Consider the following 19,926-nt stretch of genomic DNA (forward strand, 5'->3'; position numbering starts at 1 on the left):
TCACGCTTTGCCCTCCTCATCACAGACCTGCAGGGTCTCGTCATCACAGACCCTAAGGGACCCTTGGGGGGTTCACTCACTTATTTTCCACGTCCTGGATGGAGTCAGGCAGAGGCTGATTCTTCGTTTCAGGAAGGAGTAGGACAGCAAAGCCAGCGAGGAGGGAGAAGATGCCACAGATGATCCAGGGCAGGGGGGGGGAGTACACTGTCAGGATCATCAAGAGAGGAGACAGGGCTGCCCCGGAACCACCAGCAATTCCCAGGACTCCTGCGGAAGTTGACCTTGGGGTGGAAGCAATAACACAAGAAGGTCTGATAAAAATCTGCACATGCCATTTGTGATTCTTTATTTTGCTCTGATTATGAGAGATGCAAAGCAGGGCAGAAGATCAACAACCCACTGTGGCTTTTGGCATTTTCTCTTCTGGTCACTAGCCATTTTTCCCCTCAAGTTCAGGTGCATTAAGTGCATTAGGAGACAGTTTGATCATTAAAAATAGACACTTACCCACAGCATCTACCCTTTGTGTGGTTTGGAAGGTTACACGAAAGGACTTCATCCCGTGCCCAACAAAAATCAGCTTTAAATCAACTTTGCTTGTACATTGTTGGCGTTTGTGTTATTGTAATCGATTGCTTTGGATAACTAACCGACCTTAGTGTTCTTCCCTCAACAAATGTTAATTCGTTAGGAAAGGTCTGTGTTGACCCTTAAAGAGTGTCCGTGAGTTTTCATACCTGAGGACAGTGGGAATCAGTTCTGCCGAATGGGAAACAAAACAGGAGAAGAGGGCAGAACAAGATCCTGCTGCCAAAGATGCCAACACCATACGCACGGCCTGCATTTCTGGAGAGAGGAAAACCAGTGAGGCTCAGGGAACCTGAGCTGCAGTAATTAGGATCCCCTTGATGACAGGTGAAGACGACCCTGTTGGAAGTGTTCAAAAGGCTAAGACATAGCAGACAAACTGCTCAGAGGCTGACCATGTGCAGGGCTTCATGAGCTAAGACAGGTGACTTATTTACATTTTGTGGCTTACGATGCATAAAAGGGTCTGAGTTATTTCATCAACGCCCCCTGCATATCTGAGATTTGGAGAAGAGGAGAGAGAAGGGGAGACCAGCAGGTTCTCTTTTGCAGTTATGTTGTTTCATGCCTCTTCTGCACTTGTGGGCAATTCTCTTTTTCTTTTTGGCTTTTTAGCCCCCCCCACCCCCCGCCCCCTGTGGCATGTGAAAGTTCCCAGGCTAGGTCAAACTGGAGCTGCAGCTGCTGGCTTACACCACAGCCACAGAATCGCCAGATCCCAGCTGCATCTGCGACCTGTACCACAGCTCTCGGCCACGCTGGATCCCCAACCTGGTGGGCAATGCCTGAGGTGTCTGAAAATCATCTCTATCTGCAGGAGTTAAAAACCTCTGTTCATATACAGTATTGCCATGGAACTAATATGGCAGAAGAAAATAATAAAAGGACATGGCTCCTAGGTTAATGGACAATTTGGAGAGTAGCCAGATTTAGAATAATGTTAAAGAATCAAAAATAAGGACTTACCATTGAAGGTACGTTTCAGTCAGTTTCCATCCAACTGAATAAAATCTCATGACAATGTGACAACATTGGAACTCTCTTCATTGTGTCCTTGCAGAGGATGTGATTAGAAGGTCTAGACCCACCATGCTTGCCATATACAGTGTGATTGGCCAAAGCTAAGTGATCAATTGCTCTGGCATAGGCCTGTGGCTACACCTCCGATTCGACCCCCTAGCCTGGGAACCTCCATATGCCATGGGAGCAGCCCGAGAAATGGTAAAAAGACAAAAAAAAAAAAAAAAAAAAGAAAGATAGTTCCTGGGCTAGGAGTCGAACTGGAGTTACAGCTGCTGGCCTACACCACAGCCACAGCAACCTGGGATCCCAGCCGTGTCTGCAACCTACCCCACAGCTCACGGCAATGCTGGATCCTTAACCCACTGAGCGAGACCAGGGATTGAACCTGCAACCTCATGGTTCCTAGTTGGGTTTCGTTAAGCACTGAACCATGACGGGAACGCCAACATTTTCTTTCTTCAACTTGTGCTCTTTTCTCACCTTGAGGCACAGATGTGATGGCTATAACTAAGGATGACAGCAGGAACAGGAAAAGCATCTGGCTTCCTCGACGGCCCAGGTGATTCAGTGCCAAAAATGCACAATAATTGGCTGGAATGTTGATTAGGCCAAAGAACACCTGCAACAGGAAAATATTGCTCCCCAAGTGCTGAAGATGGAGGGACAGGGCAAAATAGGTCATCGTGTTTGCAAATCTGTAGTGAATAAGGATGAAAGACATGTACCATAAGGTTTAGACTGTAGCCCTACAGATTACAATCCTATTGACTGAGACATCCAGGGATAAATTATAAAGGCATCGTCTGTTTTGTAAACTCTTTCCTTGCAAGAGTATCACTTTAAGATGATCATAAAATAATCGTTTGATGATGGAGGTCATACTTGTTATTAAGATTTTTGGGGGATCAGGGAGTTTTGTTGTGGAGGAAACATGGAGCTTTCTAGGATTTTTAGCTTTTTTTCTGTCTTGACCTGGGTGATGGTTATATGTGGAAAAATTCATTGACCTCCCTGCCTGCATTTGAGTACTTTACTGGTTGTAATTTTTCTTCAGTGAAAATGAAGACAGGTGAAGACACTCAGAGCCCAGATCTCTACCATGGTTGGAGAGCTCAGCATCATCTGTGGCGATGAGCCTGGAAGGGCGATGTGAGAAAGAGCAGTCCTCGCTCTATGAGCAGTTCCATGGTAGTCTTTTCACACGCCTTTCACTCTTTCCAAACATAGCAATTACATTTGTGGCTTCCTCATGCTCTAGCTCAGATCTGTCCCTACAGCATGCCATAGCAATGAGATAACAAATACAACGTCGCTCACACACTGGGTGAAGCCCACCTCATAAAGGACATGGCACAGGTCCTTTTACGCATGTTGGGTGTGCGGAACAAGTCGAACACCGACGTTTTGGTCTGTGCTGCCTCCAGCTCCTCCTGCATGGTGGCTCTCATGATCTTCAACAACAAAAACAACAAACTGTTCAGTTGTCCCACAGTGGTAGGCGCAGGGGACAAGATTGATAACTTCCCTTCCGTTTACTGGAAATAGAGCCATGGAGGATGCAATTATGAGTAAAGACGTGTCTGAACGGTGAACTGGGGAGTTAAAGGGGCCTGAGGGAAATTATGCTGTGACAAGGACGTCTTCGCATGGGACTCAGTTTGCCTGCAGGACTTCAAAAGGGATGTAGAGGTTGGAAATCAGGTCAGGAAGAGACGAAAGGAAAAGGTACTTGGATGTCAGCCCAAAGTTTCATTTATACCACAGGGGCATGAAATTCTGGCAGCTGAGCTTGGTTCTCAGCTGGCTGCTTTTGGGAAATAAAGTAGCTTTTTTTTTTTTTTTTTTTTTTTTTTTTTTCCCAGGAAGGAGAATAATTTCTTTGAGAGCCTTAATTTAGGAATTTTGGGTCAGCACCTCTCAGGGAAGTCCTAGCATGTGGTGCTTCCTTGAATAAAATGCCTCGAATGAAATCTGAGGACAAAATCAAGGGAGATCTTGGAGTAGAATGATTGACACTGACTTCATTACCTGATGTTATGTGATGGCTCTGCCATTTGTCAGGTGTGTACCTCGAGAAATGAAGTGAATATCTCTTAGCCTCAGTTTTCTTGTCATTAAAAAGAAGAATATGAATAAGTTGGAGAATCAAGGTTAGGAGAACAAAAAATAATGCCCTTTTCACAAAGATTTTCTGGGCCATATATGAAGTCACAAATGTGCATATCAATTTACATCTAGTACAGCTTGGGTCCTTATTCATTTATTAATCACATTTTATTTATTTTCTTATTGAAGTATAGCTGATTTATAATATTGTGTTAGTTTTGGGTGTCAGCAAAGTGATTCATATATATTCACATGTATATATAGTACATATAATTCATAAATATTTATATAGTACATATAATCATACAGGCATAATTTTTTCAGAGTCTTTTCCATTATAAGTTATTATAAGATATTGAATATTATGCCTTGTGTTGTACAATATACAGTGATTCATTTTTGCTTATCTACTTTATATATAGTAGTGTGTTCTCTGTTAATCCCAAGCTCATAATTTACCCCCTCTTCCCTCTTTGGTAACTATAAGTTTGTTTCCTATGTCTGTGAGTCTGTTTCTCTTTTGTAAATGGATTCATTTGGATTAATTTTTAGATTCCATGTATAAGTGATATATAATATTTGTCTTTATCTGGCTTACTTCAATTAGTATGATATCTTTAGGTCTATACATGTTGCTGCAGATGGAGTTATTTTGTTCTTTTTTATTTATTTATTTATTTTTTGTTCTTTTTTAATGGCTGAGTTATATTTGATTACACACACACACACACACACACACACACACACCCTATATCTTCTTTACCCATTCCTTGTAGATGGACGAATTAGGTTGTTAGTTGCTTCCATGTCTTGGCTATTGTAAATAGTGTTGCTGTGAACATTGAGGTGCATGCATCTTTTCAAATTGGTTTTCTCTGGATATATTGCCCAGGAGTAGGATTGCTGCATCATGTGGTAATTCTATTTTTAGTTTTTCAAGAAATCTCCATACTTATCTCCATAGTGGCCGTACCAACATTCCCACGAACAGTGGGGAATTTACATTCCGATGAAGAGTGTACGAGAGTTCCCTTTCTCCACACCCTCGCAAGCATTTATTATTTGTAGATTTTTGACAGTGGCCATAATTACTGGGGTGAAGTGATTGCTCATTGTAGTTTTGATTTACATCTCTCTAATAATTAGCGCTATTGAACATGTTTCCATGTGTCTGTTGGCCATCTGTACATCTTCTTTGGAGAAATATCTATTTAGGTCTTCTGCACACATTTTTTGATTGGGTTTATTTTTTTGATATTAAGCTGTAGTATGAGCTATTTGTATATTTTGGAAATTAACCCTTTGTTGGTCACATCATTTGAAAATATTTTCTCGCAATCTGTAAGTTGTCTTTTTATATTGTTTTTGGTTTCCTTTGCTATGCAAAAGCTTTTAAGTTTAATTGGGTCCCATTTGTTTATTTTCATTTTTATTTCTATTACTCTAGGAAATGGATCTGAAAAAGTATTGCTGTCATTTATGTCAAATAGTGTTCTGCCTGTAATTTCCGCTAGGAGTTTATAGTTATATGGTCTTACATTTAAGTCTTTAATCCATTCTGAGTTTATCTTTGTGTATGGTATGAGAATGTTCTAATTTCATTCTTTTATGTGTAGCTGTTCAGTTTTCCCAGCAACACTTTTTGCAAAGACTCTTCTCCATTGTGTGTTCTTGCCACCTTTGTTGTAGATTAACTGACCATAAGTGTGTGGTTTTATTTCTGGACTTTCTTCCCTGTTCCATTGATCTATATATCTGTTTTTGTGCCAGTGCCAGACTATTCTGATAACTGTAGCTTTGTATTATAGTCTGAAACCAGGGAGCCTTATTCCTCCAGTTCTGTTCTTCTTTCTCAAGTTTGTTTTGGCTATTTGGGATCTTTTGTGTTTCCATATAAATTGAAAATTTTTTGTTCTAGTCCTGTGAAAAATGCCATTGGCAATTTGATAGGGATTACATTGAATCTGTAGATTGCCTTGGTTAGTATGGTCATTTTAACAATATTAATTCCTCCAATCCAAGAGGATTGTATATCTTTTCATCTATTTGTGTCATCTTGAATTTCTTTCATCACCATCTTATAGTTTTCAGAGTATGGATCTTTTGCCTCCTTGGGTAGGTTTATTCTTAGGCATTTTATTCTTTTGATATGATGGTAAATGGAATTGTTCCTTTATCTTTCTGATATTTCATTGTTAGTGTATAAAAAATGCAACAGATTTCTGTATATTAATTGTATCCAGCAACTTTGATGATAGCATCTTTAGACTATTCTAGTATAGGCATTATATCATCTGCAAAGAGTGACAGTTTTACTACTTCTTTTCTGATTTAGATTCCTTTTATATCTTTTTTCTTCTCCAGTTGCTATGGCTAGGACATCCAAAGCTATGTTGAATAAAAATTGTGAGTGTAGGCACTCTTGTCTTCTTCCTGTTCTTAGAAGAAATGCTTTTAGCTTTTCACCAATGAGTATAATGTTAGCTGTGGATTTATCATATATTGCTTTTATCATGTTGAGGTATGTTCCCTCTGTGCCCATTTTCTGAAGATTTTTTTAAATAAAAAATGGACGTTGAATGTAGGACTGTAGTTTTCTTGCTTCTGATGTCTGCCCCCTGGTTGGTGAGGTTGTTCTAGAGGCTTGTGCAGGCTTCTTGGTGGGAAGAGCTAGTGCCTGCCTCCTGGTGGGTGGAGCTGGGTCTTGGTCTTCTGAATGAGCAGGGCTGTGTCTAGGGACATATCTAGAGCTGGCTGTGGGCTCAGGAAGTCTTTATTCAGCCTGTCTGTTGATGAGTGGGGCTGTGTTCCTGCCCGTTTATTGTTTGTCTTAAGGCCTCCCAGTACTGGAGGCTACAGGCCATTGGGTAGGGCCAGGTCTTGGTGTCAAAATGTTAGAATCTGAGAGAGCTCACCCAGATGAATGCTCCTTGATACGCCCACCACCAGGATCTATGTCCTGAGGGTGTGCCACGGCTACCCCCTGCCTCCCTAGGAGACCCTCTAAGAGCAGTAGGTAGGTCTGGCCCCTCCTATCAAGTTACTGCTTTAGCCCTTGGTCCCAGTATGTGTGAGATTTTGTGTGCACCCTTGAAGAGTGAAGTCTCAATTTCCTCCATTCCTGTGGAGTTCCTGCAATCAAACCCTGATGGGGTTTGAAAGAAAGATGCTCTGGAGACTCCATTCCCAGTGCTGGACTCCTGGGGCTACAGTACATGACTTGGGGCTCAGAACTCCCACTCCCACTCCTGTGAGAGAACCTCTGTTATAATTATTCCCCAGTTTGTGGGCTGCCCATTGGTATGGGGTTTGATTATACTGTGAGTCTGTCCCTACTAGTATCGTTGTGGTTCCACCTTTATGCCTTTAGTTGTAGAGGCTTTTTCTGGTAAGTTTAGTCTTTTTCAATGGTAGTTGTTCTGAAGATTGTTGTGATTGTTGTGTTCATGAGATGAGGTGAGCTTATGTCCTTCTACTCTGTCATATTGGCCATTCTCCTGAGTGTGACCTTTCTGAAAGGAGACACTGTGCACTTTTTGTGTCTTGTCTGTCATAGAATCTGTTACTAAGTAATCATGGGGCATATTTTAAAGGACAGAGGAAAAGATGGAAAAGGATCTAGGGAAAGAGGCTGCTGGCCTATGCCACAGCCACAGCAATGCAGGATCTGAGCCACGTCTGTGACCTACACCACAGGTCATGGCAATGCTATATCTTTAACCCACTGAGCAAGGCCAGGGATCAAACCTGCATCCTCATGGATCCTAGTCAGGTTTGTTAACTGCTGAGCCTTGAAGGGAACTCCTGGAAGTTGTACTTTTTAAAATCACAAATTACTAGTGATAGTTAGATAGCAAAATTTTTAATGCAGTGTAGTTGAGAAACTGAATTTTTTGGATGGAAGAGAAAACTCCAGAGGATTCAGTAGAGAAATTTGCATTAATCTCTCACAGTTACTGTATTGCTCACAATCACATAAATATGCCATTATTGGTTTTCTAAGGATTGAATCTCAACTAAATATTTTTCTTATCGTTTGATTGGGATAAGATCTTTGGAATAAGGGCATTTCTAGTAAAGTATGTGGAGTGTCTAACTCAGACTGGGCTACTGCGGAGCATGAGTACTTAGGTTTCTGCTGGCAAGGAAGCATTTATGGAAATAGTGATAAGACTGAAAAAGTCTGGACAAGTCACAGTGGAGTAAGAGGAGAAAATTAGGCATAACAGAGATATAGAGAGCAAGAGAGTGTTTAGAATAGACAGAGATTAGGGATTCCCAGCTGTGGTGCAAGGGTATTGGTGGCATCTCGGCAGCACTGGGATTAGGGTTGATTCCCTGCCTGGTGCAGCGGCTTGGGTCAAGACTGCAGCTAGGATCTGATCCCTGGCCCAGGAACTCCATTTGCCACAGGGTGGCAGAAAAAGAAAGAAAGAAAGAAAAAGAATATACAGAGTTTAGAGCAGAAGGAAGTTAGATAAGACCATAGTTACATAAAAATTCAGAATCAGTAGAATATGATGAGCGTATAAGGAGGAAGATTTACTAGATGATGAAGGCACTGCTCGAAGACTAGAAAAAGGCATCTTCCAGGGGCTGGCTGATTGGAACAAATCTTACCCAGATAGTGCCTCTAAAAGTGTTGCCTGAGAAATACAGGCGGTTGAAGGTGGGCCACTTTCTCCCTAATCCTCACGCTTCCATGGGGAGATTGGAAAGAGGAACGGTCTTGCCTGTTCTATACATCTCTTAGATGCCCATAGAGGACTAAGGTATTTGGTGAGTGCAGGACAGAGCATGGGCATGCTGTGGTGCTCAGAATGCCTTTTGAAAGAGATTGAATTTGAGTCTGCTGTCTGGGCCACACTATACATTTTGCAGGGAAGCCTCTGCACCTGTGGGAAAACCTGTCACTGATGAGTAATTTTGATTATGGGATAAAACACTAACAAACTCATTGTCATTGGATATTTATTTGTTCATTTATTTATTTCCCCCAACCTTATTGAGGAAGAATTGACAAATATAATTAAAGCATGCCACATGATGATTTTATACATATTATATTTAATATATGTTATATGTATATAATATACATATATTTTATATATATATAGTGGAATGATTACCAAGATTAAGGTAATTAACACAACATCACATCACATAGCTAATTCTTTTCTTGTGTGTAAGACTGTTTCAGATCTGCTCTCAGAAATACTCTCAACGATACTGTTATCATTAACTATCGTCACCATGCTACACATTCAGTTCCCAGAACTTATACTTCACATAAGTGAAAGCTTATACCCTTTGACCTGCATCTATCTCCCCGTTTCTCCTTTTCGCCTGCCCCTGGCTACCATCATTCTATTCTTTGTTTCTCTGAAACTGTTTTTTTTTTTCTTTTTTTTCAAATTGCACATATAAGTGATATCATACAGTATTTTTTTGTCTGGCTTATTTCACTTAGCATAATACCCTCGAGGTCAATCCATGTTGTTGCGGATGGCAGGATTTTTTATTTTTTAAAAAAGCCTGAATAATATTCCATTGCCTGCGTATGTGTGTATGCCACCTTTTCTTTATTCATTCAACCATCGAAGGACATTTAGATTATTTCTATATCCCGGCTATTGTGAAAATTGCTAAATTAACATGGATGTGCACATCTCTCTTTGAGATACTGATTCGTATCCTTTGTGTATACACCCAGAAGTAAACTTGCTGGGTCATATGACAGTTCTGTTTTTATTTATTTATTTATTTTTAATTTTTAAAAATTTTAATTTTTTTTTGTCTTTTTGCCATTTCTTGGGCCGCTTCCGCAGCATATGGAGGTTCCCAGGCTAGGGGTCTAATCGGAGCTGTAGCCGCCAGCCTGCGCCAGAGCCACAGCAATGCAGGATCCGAGCCTCGTCTGCAACCTACACCACAGCTCATGGCAACGCCGGATCGTCAACCCACTGAGCAAGGGCAGGGATCAAACCCTCAACCTCATGGTTCCTAGTCGGATTCGTTAACCACTGCGCCACGACGGGAACTCCATGTTTTTATTTTTTTGAGAAATTGCCACAACATTTTTCACAATGCCTGTACCGATTCACATTCCCACAAAAAATGTATGAAGTTTTCCTTTTTTCCACGAACCTTGTGAACATTTGTCTCTTGTCTTTTTGATAATAGCCATCGTAGCGGATGTGAGGCACTGCCGCATTGTGGTTTTAATTTACATTTCCCTAATGTTGGTGATGTTGAGCACCTTCTCAGATGCCTATTGGCCCTTTGTATGTCTTCTTCAGAAAAGTGTCTATTCAGATCCTTTGCTCATTTAAAAATTGAATTATTTGTTTTGCTATAGAATTGAACAGTTTCTTTATATATTTTAGATATTAACCCAATCAGATATATGGTTTGATACCATTTTCTCCTATTCTGCAAGGTGCTTTTTCAATTCATATTTATTTTCTTTGCTGTGCAGAAGCTCTTAGGTTGTTTGTTTGTTTGTTTTGTTTGTTTTAAGGGCTGCACCTGCAGCATATGGAAATTCCCAAGCTAGGGGTTGAATCAGAGCTGCGGCTGCCAGCCTATATCACAGCCACAGCAACACAGTATCTGGGCTGTGTCTGTGACCTATACCACAGCTCATGGGCAATGCTTGATCCTTTAACCCACTGAGCAGGGCCATGGACTGAACCCACATCCTCATGGATACTAGTCAGATTCGTTACTGCTGAGCCACAATGGGAAGTACAGAAGCTCTTTAGTTTGATGTAGTTCCACTTGTTTATTCTTGCTTATGTTGCCTGTGCTTTTGGTATCTTATTCAAGAAACATTGCCAAGATTCATGTCCAGGAGATTTTTTCCCTTGTTTTCTTCTAGGAGTTTTGTTTTCAGGAAAAAAGCTTACTGACATTTAAGTCTTTAGTCCATTTGGAGTTAATTGTGAGCTGTATAAGATTTCACCACTCAGTTCTTTTTGCATGTGGTTATCCAATTTCCCCAACACAATTTATTGGAGAGACTATTCTGTCTTCATTGTGTGTTTTCTGTGTCTTTGTTAAAAATTTGTTGAACAATTATGTATGGTTTTGTTTTCTGGGCTTTCTATCTGATACACTGTTCTATGTGCCTGTTTTTATGCCAGTACCATACAGTTTTGATTACTATAATTTTGTAATATAGCTTGAAATCAGGAATGTGATGCCTTTAGCTTTGTGCTTTTTTCAGGATTGTTTTGGCTGTTCAGTATCTTTCATGAAACCATGCAAGTTTTAGAATAGTTTTTTCTATGTCTAGAAAAATGTCATTGAAATTTTGATGGAGATTAAATTAAATTGTATATCACTTTGGGTAGTATGGGCATTCCACAATATTATTTATTCCAATTCAATAACATGGAATATCTTTCCATTTATTTGCATCTTTAGTTGCTCTTATAAATATTTTATAGTTTTCTGTGCATAGGTTTTTCACCTCCTTGCTGAAATTATTCTTAAGCATTTTATTGTTTTTGATGCTAATTGTAAATGGGATAGCTTTCCTCATTTCTCTTTCAGATAGGAGTTGTTAGTGTATAGAAATGTAACTCATTTCTAATGTGGATTCTGTATCCTTCAATTTTACTGAATTTGCCTATTAGTTTTAACAGGTTGTTTTAATGGAGTCTTTAGGACTTTCTACTGTATAAAATTAGTAAACAAATAAACAGAAACTTCAATTAAATAAAGTTGAGAGACCAGAAGGGGAGCTCCCACACTTGATGATAGCAGTAGAGTCCAACAGGAAGAAGAAAAATTCCTTTCTTGGGAAGGATTGAGCCAATGAAGCCATAGACTCTCTGTTAACTGTAGCCTACCTCACTCCCTTTTCCTCTCTGTAAAGGTGTTTTCTCTCTCTTGTAATGTGGGAACTTGCATGTGGTTCACCATGGCTACAGATACCGAATCACAATTCTCTGCTGATACTGAAAAAAAACCCCTTTTCTAGAGAAATATCTGGCAGTCTATATGTTTTAGGTCAACCCTGTATATATAAAATCATATCATCTACAAGTGGAAGATAACTTTACTTCTTCTTTTATGATTTTGATGCTTTTAATTTCTTTTTCTTGCTTAATTGTTATGGATAGGACTTTCATATTATGTTGAATAGAAATGATGAGAGTGGTCATCCTTGTCTTGTTCTTGATCTCAAGGAAAACTTTTAACTTTTCACCATTGAGTATGATGTTAGCTATGTTATGGGTATGTCTTATACGGCCTTTTTTATATGGAGATACATTCCTCTGTACCTAATTTTTGAGAAATTTTGTCATGAAAGTGTGTTTAATTTTGTGGCATCTTGATTCCAGAGAGGGGGACACAACAGTGACTGAGGTTCTTGGGGACAGGTCTCACCCCTCTGACAAAGTCAGCCCTATGGAGGAGACAGTGTGGCTGGGACTCCAGGTATTTCTGACAGCTCTGATCAACATTGGTGAAGACTGTGGGGGTCTTCAGTAGCAAAGGCTACAAATGTCCATAGTGGTGAGGATTGCAAGGTATCCTGCTCCCCTTTTCCTTATGAAGTGAAACTCCTTCATGGAGATTGCTCCTGTCACCAAGCTACTTTGGACTGGAGCAGGGAGGTGATGCAGGTAAAATGTTTTCTACAATTTTTTAATGCAGACATCCTTGATTTTTGAGCTCTGTAGTGTTTCCACTGCTTTGTCATTGTAGTCCAAGCTTTCCCAGAGCTATTTTTTTTTTGTCTTTTGTCTTTTTGTCTTTTGTTGTTGTTGTTGTTGTTGTTGTTGTTGCTATTTCTTGGGCCGCTCCCGCGGCATATGGAGGTTCCCAGGCTAGGGGTTGAATCGGAGCTGTAGCCACTGGCCTACACCAGAGCCACAGCAACGCGGGATCCGAGCCGTGTCTGCAACCTACACCACAGTTCACGGCAACGCCGGATCGTTAACCCACTGAGCAAGGGCAGGGACCGAACCCGCAACCTCATGGTTCCTAGTCGGATTCGTTAACCACTGCGCCACGACGGGAACTCCTCCCAGAGCTATTTTTGTTAGCTTGTTTATTTATTGTTTTTATGGAGGAGACAAGTGTTGTCACTTCCTTATCATCCATCCTGCTGATAATACTCTGTTGCTAGATTTTTTTTTTATTTTTTTGTCTTTTTGTCTTTTCTAGGGCTGCACCCATGGCATATGGAGGTTTCTAGGCTAGGGGTCTAATCAGAGCTGTAGCCACCAGCCTACACCAGAGCCACAGCAATGCCAGATCTGAGCCACATCTGTGACCTACACCACAGCTCATGGCAACGCCAGATCCTTAACCCACTGAGTGAGGCCAGGGATCAAATCCATGTCCTCATGGTTCCTAGTCAGATTCATTAACCACTGAGCCACAATGGAAACTCCATGTTGCTAGATATTTAAAGTCACATCTATTATTCCAGTTTTCACTGGAGTGAAAAACATAACATTTTTGCTTTCCACATTTCTGAGAACTTCAATTTTACCTCAGCTGTTTGTGATTTGGAAAGAGGAGATCAGTTTTATGTACTGGGCTCCTAGATACTCAAGGCTTGATCAATCAAGAAGTTGGTATTTTAGTGGATATAAGTGGATCAAATTTAAATTATGATTGTCCAATGCAGGTGTATCAGGTAATTCGTCAGATGGAAGTTAAAATTGGATTAAGATCACTAATTGCTGAATTATCTTTACAAAATTTAAAAAAGTAAATGACATTGGATACTTATATATTCAGAGAATCCATTTCCTAAACCAAGTTTCAGTTGTTCCTCTTGTGCAATGCTCTTTCTTACCCTGGTACTGAGGTGATTGTCAGCTGCCTTTCATTTTGATAATGCATTATTCTTTCTTGCTTCCAACTTGTTTTCACTTGTTTTTGTTGTTTTCCTGGCCCCTGTAAGATCAAATCTTACATTCTCTGGATTGAGCCAAACTGGTAGGCTAAATGATAGATTTAGGCCCAAATCCAAAGATAGTTCCTCAGAAGTGATCTGCTACAAAATATTTTCATATAAGCTAGGCATATACTGATGAAGTTTTCTGAAATCCATAGGGTTCCACCAATTTCAAGGTCTTCCTTTTAATTTTGGAAGGATGTACCAACATGTTCCCCATCATATCAAGGACCCTCAGTTCTATTATCTCTGTGTAACAGCTTCATTTGGGGAAAACTTTGGTTTCTCCCCACAATCTTCAGTGGGATCTTAACATTCAGAAGCATTTTGTTTCTCCTTATTGAAATCTTTTTAAAAGAACCTCTGATTTTTTTGGAGTATAAGAACTTCCTCTAACTATGCCTGCCATTGATCATGTTTCCAGATATGCTGTATCTATCTTCTTGGACAAGCTAATTATTAATTTGCTTTTTCCAATAAAATGAAGGTAGTGCCAATAAAAATCAATTCGTTTTTGATTAAAAATTTCTACTATAGAATGTGTACCTGTATGTGTAACTGGGTCACCATGCTGTACAGTAGAAAAAAAATTGTATTGGGGAAATAACAGTTAAAAAATATTTCAAATAAACCTCACTGAAAATCTAAGTAAATAAATAAATAAATAAATAAATAAATAAAAATTTCTACTAATTTCCACTCATATCTATATGAAAGTTACTTGAAGGCTGGGACCCTGACTTATTCTGTTATTCATAATCAAGCAACATGTCTCACACACTATAATTTTGGTAAGTACTTTATATTTGTGCTTGACATGATGAATGATGCATTTAATGGTCCATAGTGTTATCTGCCTTCCTTACTTAAGGAGGAAAATAAAAAAGAAAATTACTTCTTTGAGGCATATCTACTCAGTTTTCCCCTTAGGACTCAAAATAAGTAGAACGTAAACTCCATGAAACAGAAATTTGGACTGTTGTGGTTGCTGCCATATTTCAAGGGATAGAACAAAGCTTGCCTTAGGCAGGCACTCAGTTAATAGCATAGATGAAAGAGTGTGTGAGTAAATGAATAAATCTGTGAAGTTCTTTATTCTCTATTCTGAATGGTCACTAAGTCTTCCTTCTGACTTTATTACCCTGAAAAAAAGGCAATCAGAACACTAAATTGGAAAGGATAAATTAATTTTGGTTACTTTCCCCTAACAATTCCAGTTGTTAATAAGTGCTCTTTTCCTCTGTTGAGTAAAATATCTGTGTTTAATACTATTAGCAATGGTACCTTCTCTTCCAATGCTGACTCAAACAATGTTGATGCTCATTGAGAAACAGGACAGTGATGTAGGAAGACTCACAACCACTCCTGTGATTTTACTTTCCATTCTTCTTATGGATACAAACAAATATATATGTCTTGTCTACTTCCTATAACAAACTCCAATCCTCCTTACCTCCATGGTTAGGGTGTCATTGACATTCTTCTTTCCATTTCTGTGTGCAGCTTTTCTAAGTTCTTTTAAGCCCTCCTTGGGTTTGTTGGTAACAAGCAGCCACCGAGCAGATTCTACCAGCCACCTGATCAAAGAGCAGGGCAAAAGTACAGTCAACTCTCAATTGTCCATTTTCACAGAGCCTTTGTTAGCGATGTCTTTCCCCTCTAGTCTAATGCCAACTTGTTGGATTATACCAATTATATATTATTAATAAATAAATAAACTTACATTCGCTTGTATCATAACTGGAAAAAAATGAGAATGACCTTTCTATGCAGTATACCTACCAGGACTGAGATTTGGTAAGAGTCATAATGACTTTAAAAAATATATAGTTCTGGAGTTCCCATAGAGGTGCAGTGGAATCAAATCCGACTAGGAACCATGAGGTTGTGTGTTCGATCTCTGGCCTTGCTCAGTGGGCTAAGGATCCAGTGTTGCCATAAGCTGTGGTGTAGGTTGCAGATGCTGCTCAGATCTGGCATTGCTGTGGCTCTGGCATAGGCCAGCAGCAACAGCTCCAATTAGACCCCTAGCCTGGGAACCTCCATACACCGCAGGTACAGTTCTGAAATTAATTAATTTACAATGTTGTGCTAATTTCTGCTGTACATAAAAGTGACTCAGTTATACACATATACGCATTCTTTCTTTTATATTCTTTTCCATTATAGTTTATCCCAGGAAATTAGATGTAGATCCCTGTGCTATGCAGTAGGACCTCATTACTCATCCATTCTTTTTTTTTTTTTGTCTTTTTTTTGCTATTTCTTGGGCTGCTCCCACGGCATATGGAGGTTCCCAGGCTAGGGGTCGAATCAGAGCTGTAGCCACCGGCCTATGCCAGAGCCACAGCAATGTGGGATCCGAGCTGCGTCTGCAACCTACATCACAGCTCACGGCAACGCCGGATCGTTAACCCACTGAGCAAGGGCAGGGACCGAACCTGCAACCTCATGGTTCCTGGTCGGATTCGTTAACCACTGCGCCACGACGGGAACTCCTACTCATCCATTCTAAATGTAATAGTTTGCGTCTATTAACCTCACGCTCCCAGTCTATCCCTCTCCACCCTCCATTCTCTTTAGCAACAAGTCTGCTCTCTATGTCAGTGAGTCTATTTCTGTTTTGTGGATAGGTTTCATTTGCGACTTATTTTAGATTCCACATATAAGTGATGTCATACAGTATTGTCTTTATCTTTCTGATTCACTTAGTATGAGAGTCCTAGTTTCATCCATGTTGCTGCAAATGGCATTATTTCATTCTTTTTTATGGCTGAGTAGTATTCCATTGTACACATGTATCACACTTTCTTTATCCATTCATCTGTCAATGAACATTTATGTTGTTTCCGTGTCTTGGCTATTTTGAATTGACTCCCTTCCTATTCAGATGCTAATTTACCAGGGAGCTTAGGAAGCTGAAGCTTAAGGAGGGACTCTCACTTGTACAGACTTTCGCCAAGGCCTTTTTAAGGGCACAAGAAATATCTATCCATAATGTGTTATTTTTCTAAAATAAGGATCCTTAAATTATTATGTATACTGAAGACCTCACACAGATTGGAATAACTCCTGCTTCTACCAGCTGTGATGGAATCTTGCTACACAATCAAGTTACTTACTTATGGCTGCCTCAGTTTTATCATTTACCACATACTTTGCAGAATTGTCATGGGGACAAAGTGACAATATTCATCTTCTTGTCTATATGAACTCACCTCACTGTATTATGTTTGTAATCATTTCTCTGAAGTATAGTCACTTCCAAACAAATAGTCCTCTTCTATTTAACAGGCTTCTTAGAGCAATGGGTGTAAGAGCCATTCTTAAGACTCTTTAAAGAAAAGAAGGGCAGAGTGTGCACAGAACCAATGGTATAAGCCATACAATCTGATTTAAATTTAAACTAGAGAAAGCATGCTGCTTTTTCTTTACATATTTATGGAGGTGAATTTGCCTCCCATTCCTCTCTCCAGTATAAAAATGAAAAATGCCCATATCTTCTCCATCACATAATTCTTTGTAAAGCCATACATATAAACACAGATTGTAATGGAGACTATCTCATCTTCTGATGTTTTTCTCTATACTGAAAATATTTTTATAGCAATACTGTTTCCACAATACTTGTTAAGTCTTACTAGTAAGGATGGAAAGACCCCCACCAATACTCATAACTCCTAGAAGAAGATTCATTGTTATTATTTGCCTTTAGGTCTGCTGGTTTTAACATGTAAAAATAGTGTGCCTAGTTAAATTTGAATTTCAAGTAAATAGTTTGAATTTCTTATTATAACTATGCACCATGTAATACATTAAAATATATTAAAAATTATGTATTGTTAAGCTGAAATTTGAAGATAATGAGATTTCTTATATTTTATCCAGTAGCAAATAAAAATACAGAGCTCAGTTAAGTAGAAATTTCATATAAATTGTAATTTTCAGTATAATTATGTATCTTAAGATATTTGGGATAAAATTTTACAAAAATATTTTTTAGTTATCTTAAATTCAAATTTGATTGAGTGCCTCTCAATTTTATCAGGCAACTCTAGCTGTTTTTCCTCTTGAGTTGTACATAGGGTGCTTATAAGGACAGTACATGCTCAGGTATAGATCAGAGCCAAACCGAATTCTTGTGTCTGATTTCATGTACATTGTCATCTCAGGATTTCACAAGACAAAGAAGGCTCATACCGTGAGGCCAGAAATAAGACAAAGATTGGTATAGACACCACTAACTGGAGAGTACGCCAGTCTCGAATGGCAAAAGCCAGACCTCCCAAAATTAGCTGTCCCAGAGTGGTGGAAGTAAGTAATAGTGCTACCACCAAGGTTTGGAATTGGGGCACAGTCCATTCCAGCACTGAAAGAAAACACAAATAGAGTTTTTAATTCAAATAAAGGTGAAATTTTGAGGTCAAAGTACAGATTTGGAAAATGTTGAAGGCTTAAAGTGTTGACTTACTGAGTACAAAACTATTTGTCAGGAGGGGCGAAGTAGAAATCCCGGCCAAGAAGCGCAGCGAGCAGTAAATGAGGAAATTGGGAGCAATGACTGTGGTGGTGTCAGCAATTCCAAGCTGGAGGAAACACAATATGATAACCAACCTCCTTCCAAACCTGAGAAAGAGAGCACCAAGTTAGACTATAGGAGTAATAACGCCCTGTTGTAAAACCTAGCAAAAGAAAGCACTTTAAATTCTTAAAGAATCAATAATTGATGACAGATCTAAGAGGTAAACTTCTGTGTGTAGAGGAAACTGTGTGTAATAGAAATTAAATGCATCAAGGCTTCTTTTCCATTCTATTACTAGCAGATGTGACAACAATTCAAACCACATAAAGCAGGTTGCAATATTGGAAATTCTAAAACACTTTAAGTGTCAATGGACTAAATTCTATATCAACAGACATAGAGAGTCAGATTGAATTAAAAAAAAACCCAAACTACAATATGCTGCTTATAAGAGACTCACTTTAGGGCAAAAAGCACACAGAATGAAAGTGAGGGGATGGAGAAGATATTTAATACAAATAAAAATTACAAGAAATTGGGGGTAGGGATACTCATATCAGACAAAATATACTTTAAAACAAAGTTCATAGGAATTCCTGTCATGGCTCAGTAGTAACAAACCTGACTAGTATCCATGAGGGTGCAGGTTCAATCCTTGGCCTTGTTCAGTGGGTTAAAGGATCCGGCATTGCAGTGGTGTAAGTTTCAGATGCAGCCCAGATCTTGCATTACCATGGCTGTGGCGTAGGCTGGCAGCTACAGCTCTGATTAGACTCCTAGCTTGGGAACTTCCATATGCCACAAGTGCAGCACTAAAAAGGCAAAAATAAAATAAAATAAAATAAAGTCCATAGATAAAGACAGTATATACTGATAAACAGATCAAGAAAAAAAGATGATATTAACTCATTAACATATAAGCACCCAATATAGGAGTACCTAAATATATAAAACAAATATTAACAGACATGATTGGAGAAATTGACAGGAATGTGATGATAATGGGACACTTTTATATCCCACTGACTTTAACGGCCAGAACTTCCAGACAGAAAGTCAATAGGGTAAAAGGGATCCTAAATGACACAACAGACTTCTTGAACTTAATATCTTTTGGACACTATATTCAAAACCTCAGAATACACATTCTTTTCAAGTGTGCATAAATCATTCTCTAGGATAGACAACATACTAGGTCACATAACAAATCTTAGCAAGTTTAAGCAGATAGAAATTATTTCATGCATCTTTTCTGACCACAATGGTATGAAACTAGAAATTAATCACATTAAAAAACAAGAAAGAAGTCATATGAAGACTAAATAACATGCTGCTAAAAGACCAATGGGTCAATGATGAAATCAAAGAGGAAATCATAAAATTCCTTGAGACAAATGACAATGAAAATACAACCTTAGTAAATCTAAGGGATGCAGCAATAACTGTTCCCAGAGGGACATATATAGCAAGATAGGCCTTCCTCAATAAACAAGAAAAATCTCAAATAAACAATCTAACCTACTACGTAAAAAATTAAAAAAAAAAAAAACAAAACTACAGAGTCAGAAGAAGGAAGGAAATAATAAAGATCAGAGAGGAAAGAAATAAAATAGAGACTAAAAAAATAGAAAAGATCAATGAAACCAAGAGCTGTTTTTTGTTTATTTAGTTTTATTTTTTATAATGATTTTTATTTTTCCATTATAGCTAGTTTACAGTACTCTGTTAGTTTTCTACTGTATAGCAAGGTGACATAGTTACA

The 19,926-nt window shown here is 38.9% G+C and overlaps 1 protein-coding gene and 2 long non-coding RNA genes across 16 annotated transcripts in view; 2 read left to right on the forward strand and 1 right to left on the reverse strand.

Moving 5' to 3' along the window:
* LOC110259242 (uncharacterized) overlaps positions 1-19,926 on the forward strand; it is a 42,681-nt gene that overhangs the window by 7,105 nt on the left and 15,650 nt on the right. The gene's annotated exons all lie outside the window — the stretch shown is intronic.
* The window catches only part of LOC110255291 (organic anion transporter 7), a 28,778-nt gene that overhangs the window by 3,877 nt on the left and 4,975 nt on the right, over positions 1-19,926 (reverse strand). For 3 of the 10 annotated variants that reach the window (XM_085010873.1, XM_021082908.2, XM_085010872.1), the window contains exons 3-9: positions 18,114-18,268; positions 17,843-18,011; positions 15,096-15,219; positions 2,950-3,065; positions 2,095-2,309; positions 741-849; positions 81-284 (exon numbers count right to left, since the gene is read on the reverse strand). In XM_085010873.1, the coding sequence (XP_084866999.1) occupies positions 81-284; positions 741-849; positions 2,095-2,309; positions 2,950-3,065; positions 15,096-15,219; positions 17,843-18,011; positions 18,114-18,268 (1,092 nt within the window). Of the gene's footprint in view, positions 1-80; positions 285-740; positions 850-2,094; positions 2,310-2,949; positions 3,066-10,603; positions 12,456-12,767; positions 15,220-17,842; positions 18,012-18,113; positions 18,269-19,926 lie in introns of those variants that run through there. The other 7 variants (XM_085010878.1, XM_021082909.2, XM_085010874.1 and 4 more) reach the window with 3 other exon arrangements.
* On the forward strand, positions 5,594-14,339 carry LOC146405063 (uncharacterized). The gene is made up of 2 exons (XR_014836905.1): positions 5,594-12,454; positions 12,765-14,339. It is a non-coding gene; the product is annotated as an uncharacterized LOC146405063 (long non-coding RNA).

The sequence above is a fragment of the Sus scrofa genome, chromosome 2 (assembly GCF_054392235.1).
Source record: "Sus scrofa isolate SSC_HxYL_T2T_F1_AM1 chromosome 2, Sscrofa_HxYL_maternal_Yorkshire_Landrace_v2.0, whole genome shotgun sequence".
Classification (NCBI taxonomy): domain Eukaryota; kingdom Metazoa; phylum Chordata; class Mammalia; order Artiodactyla; family Suidae; genus Sus; species Sus scrofa.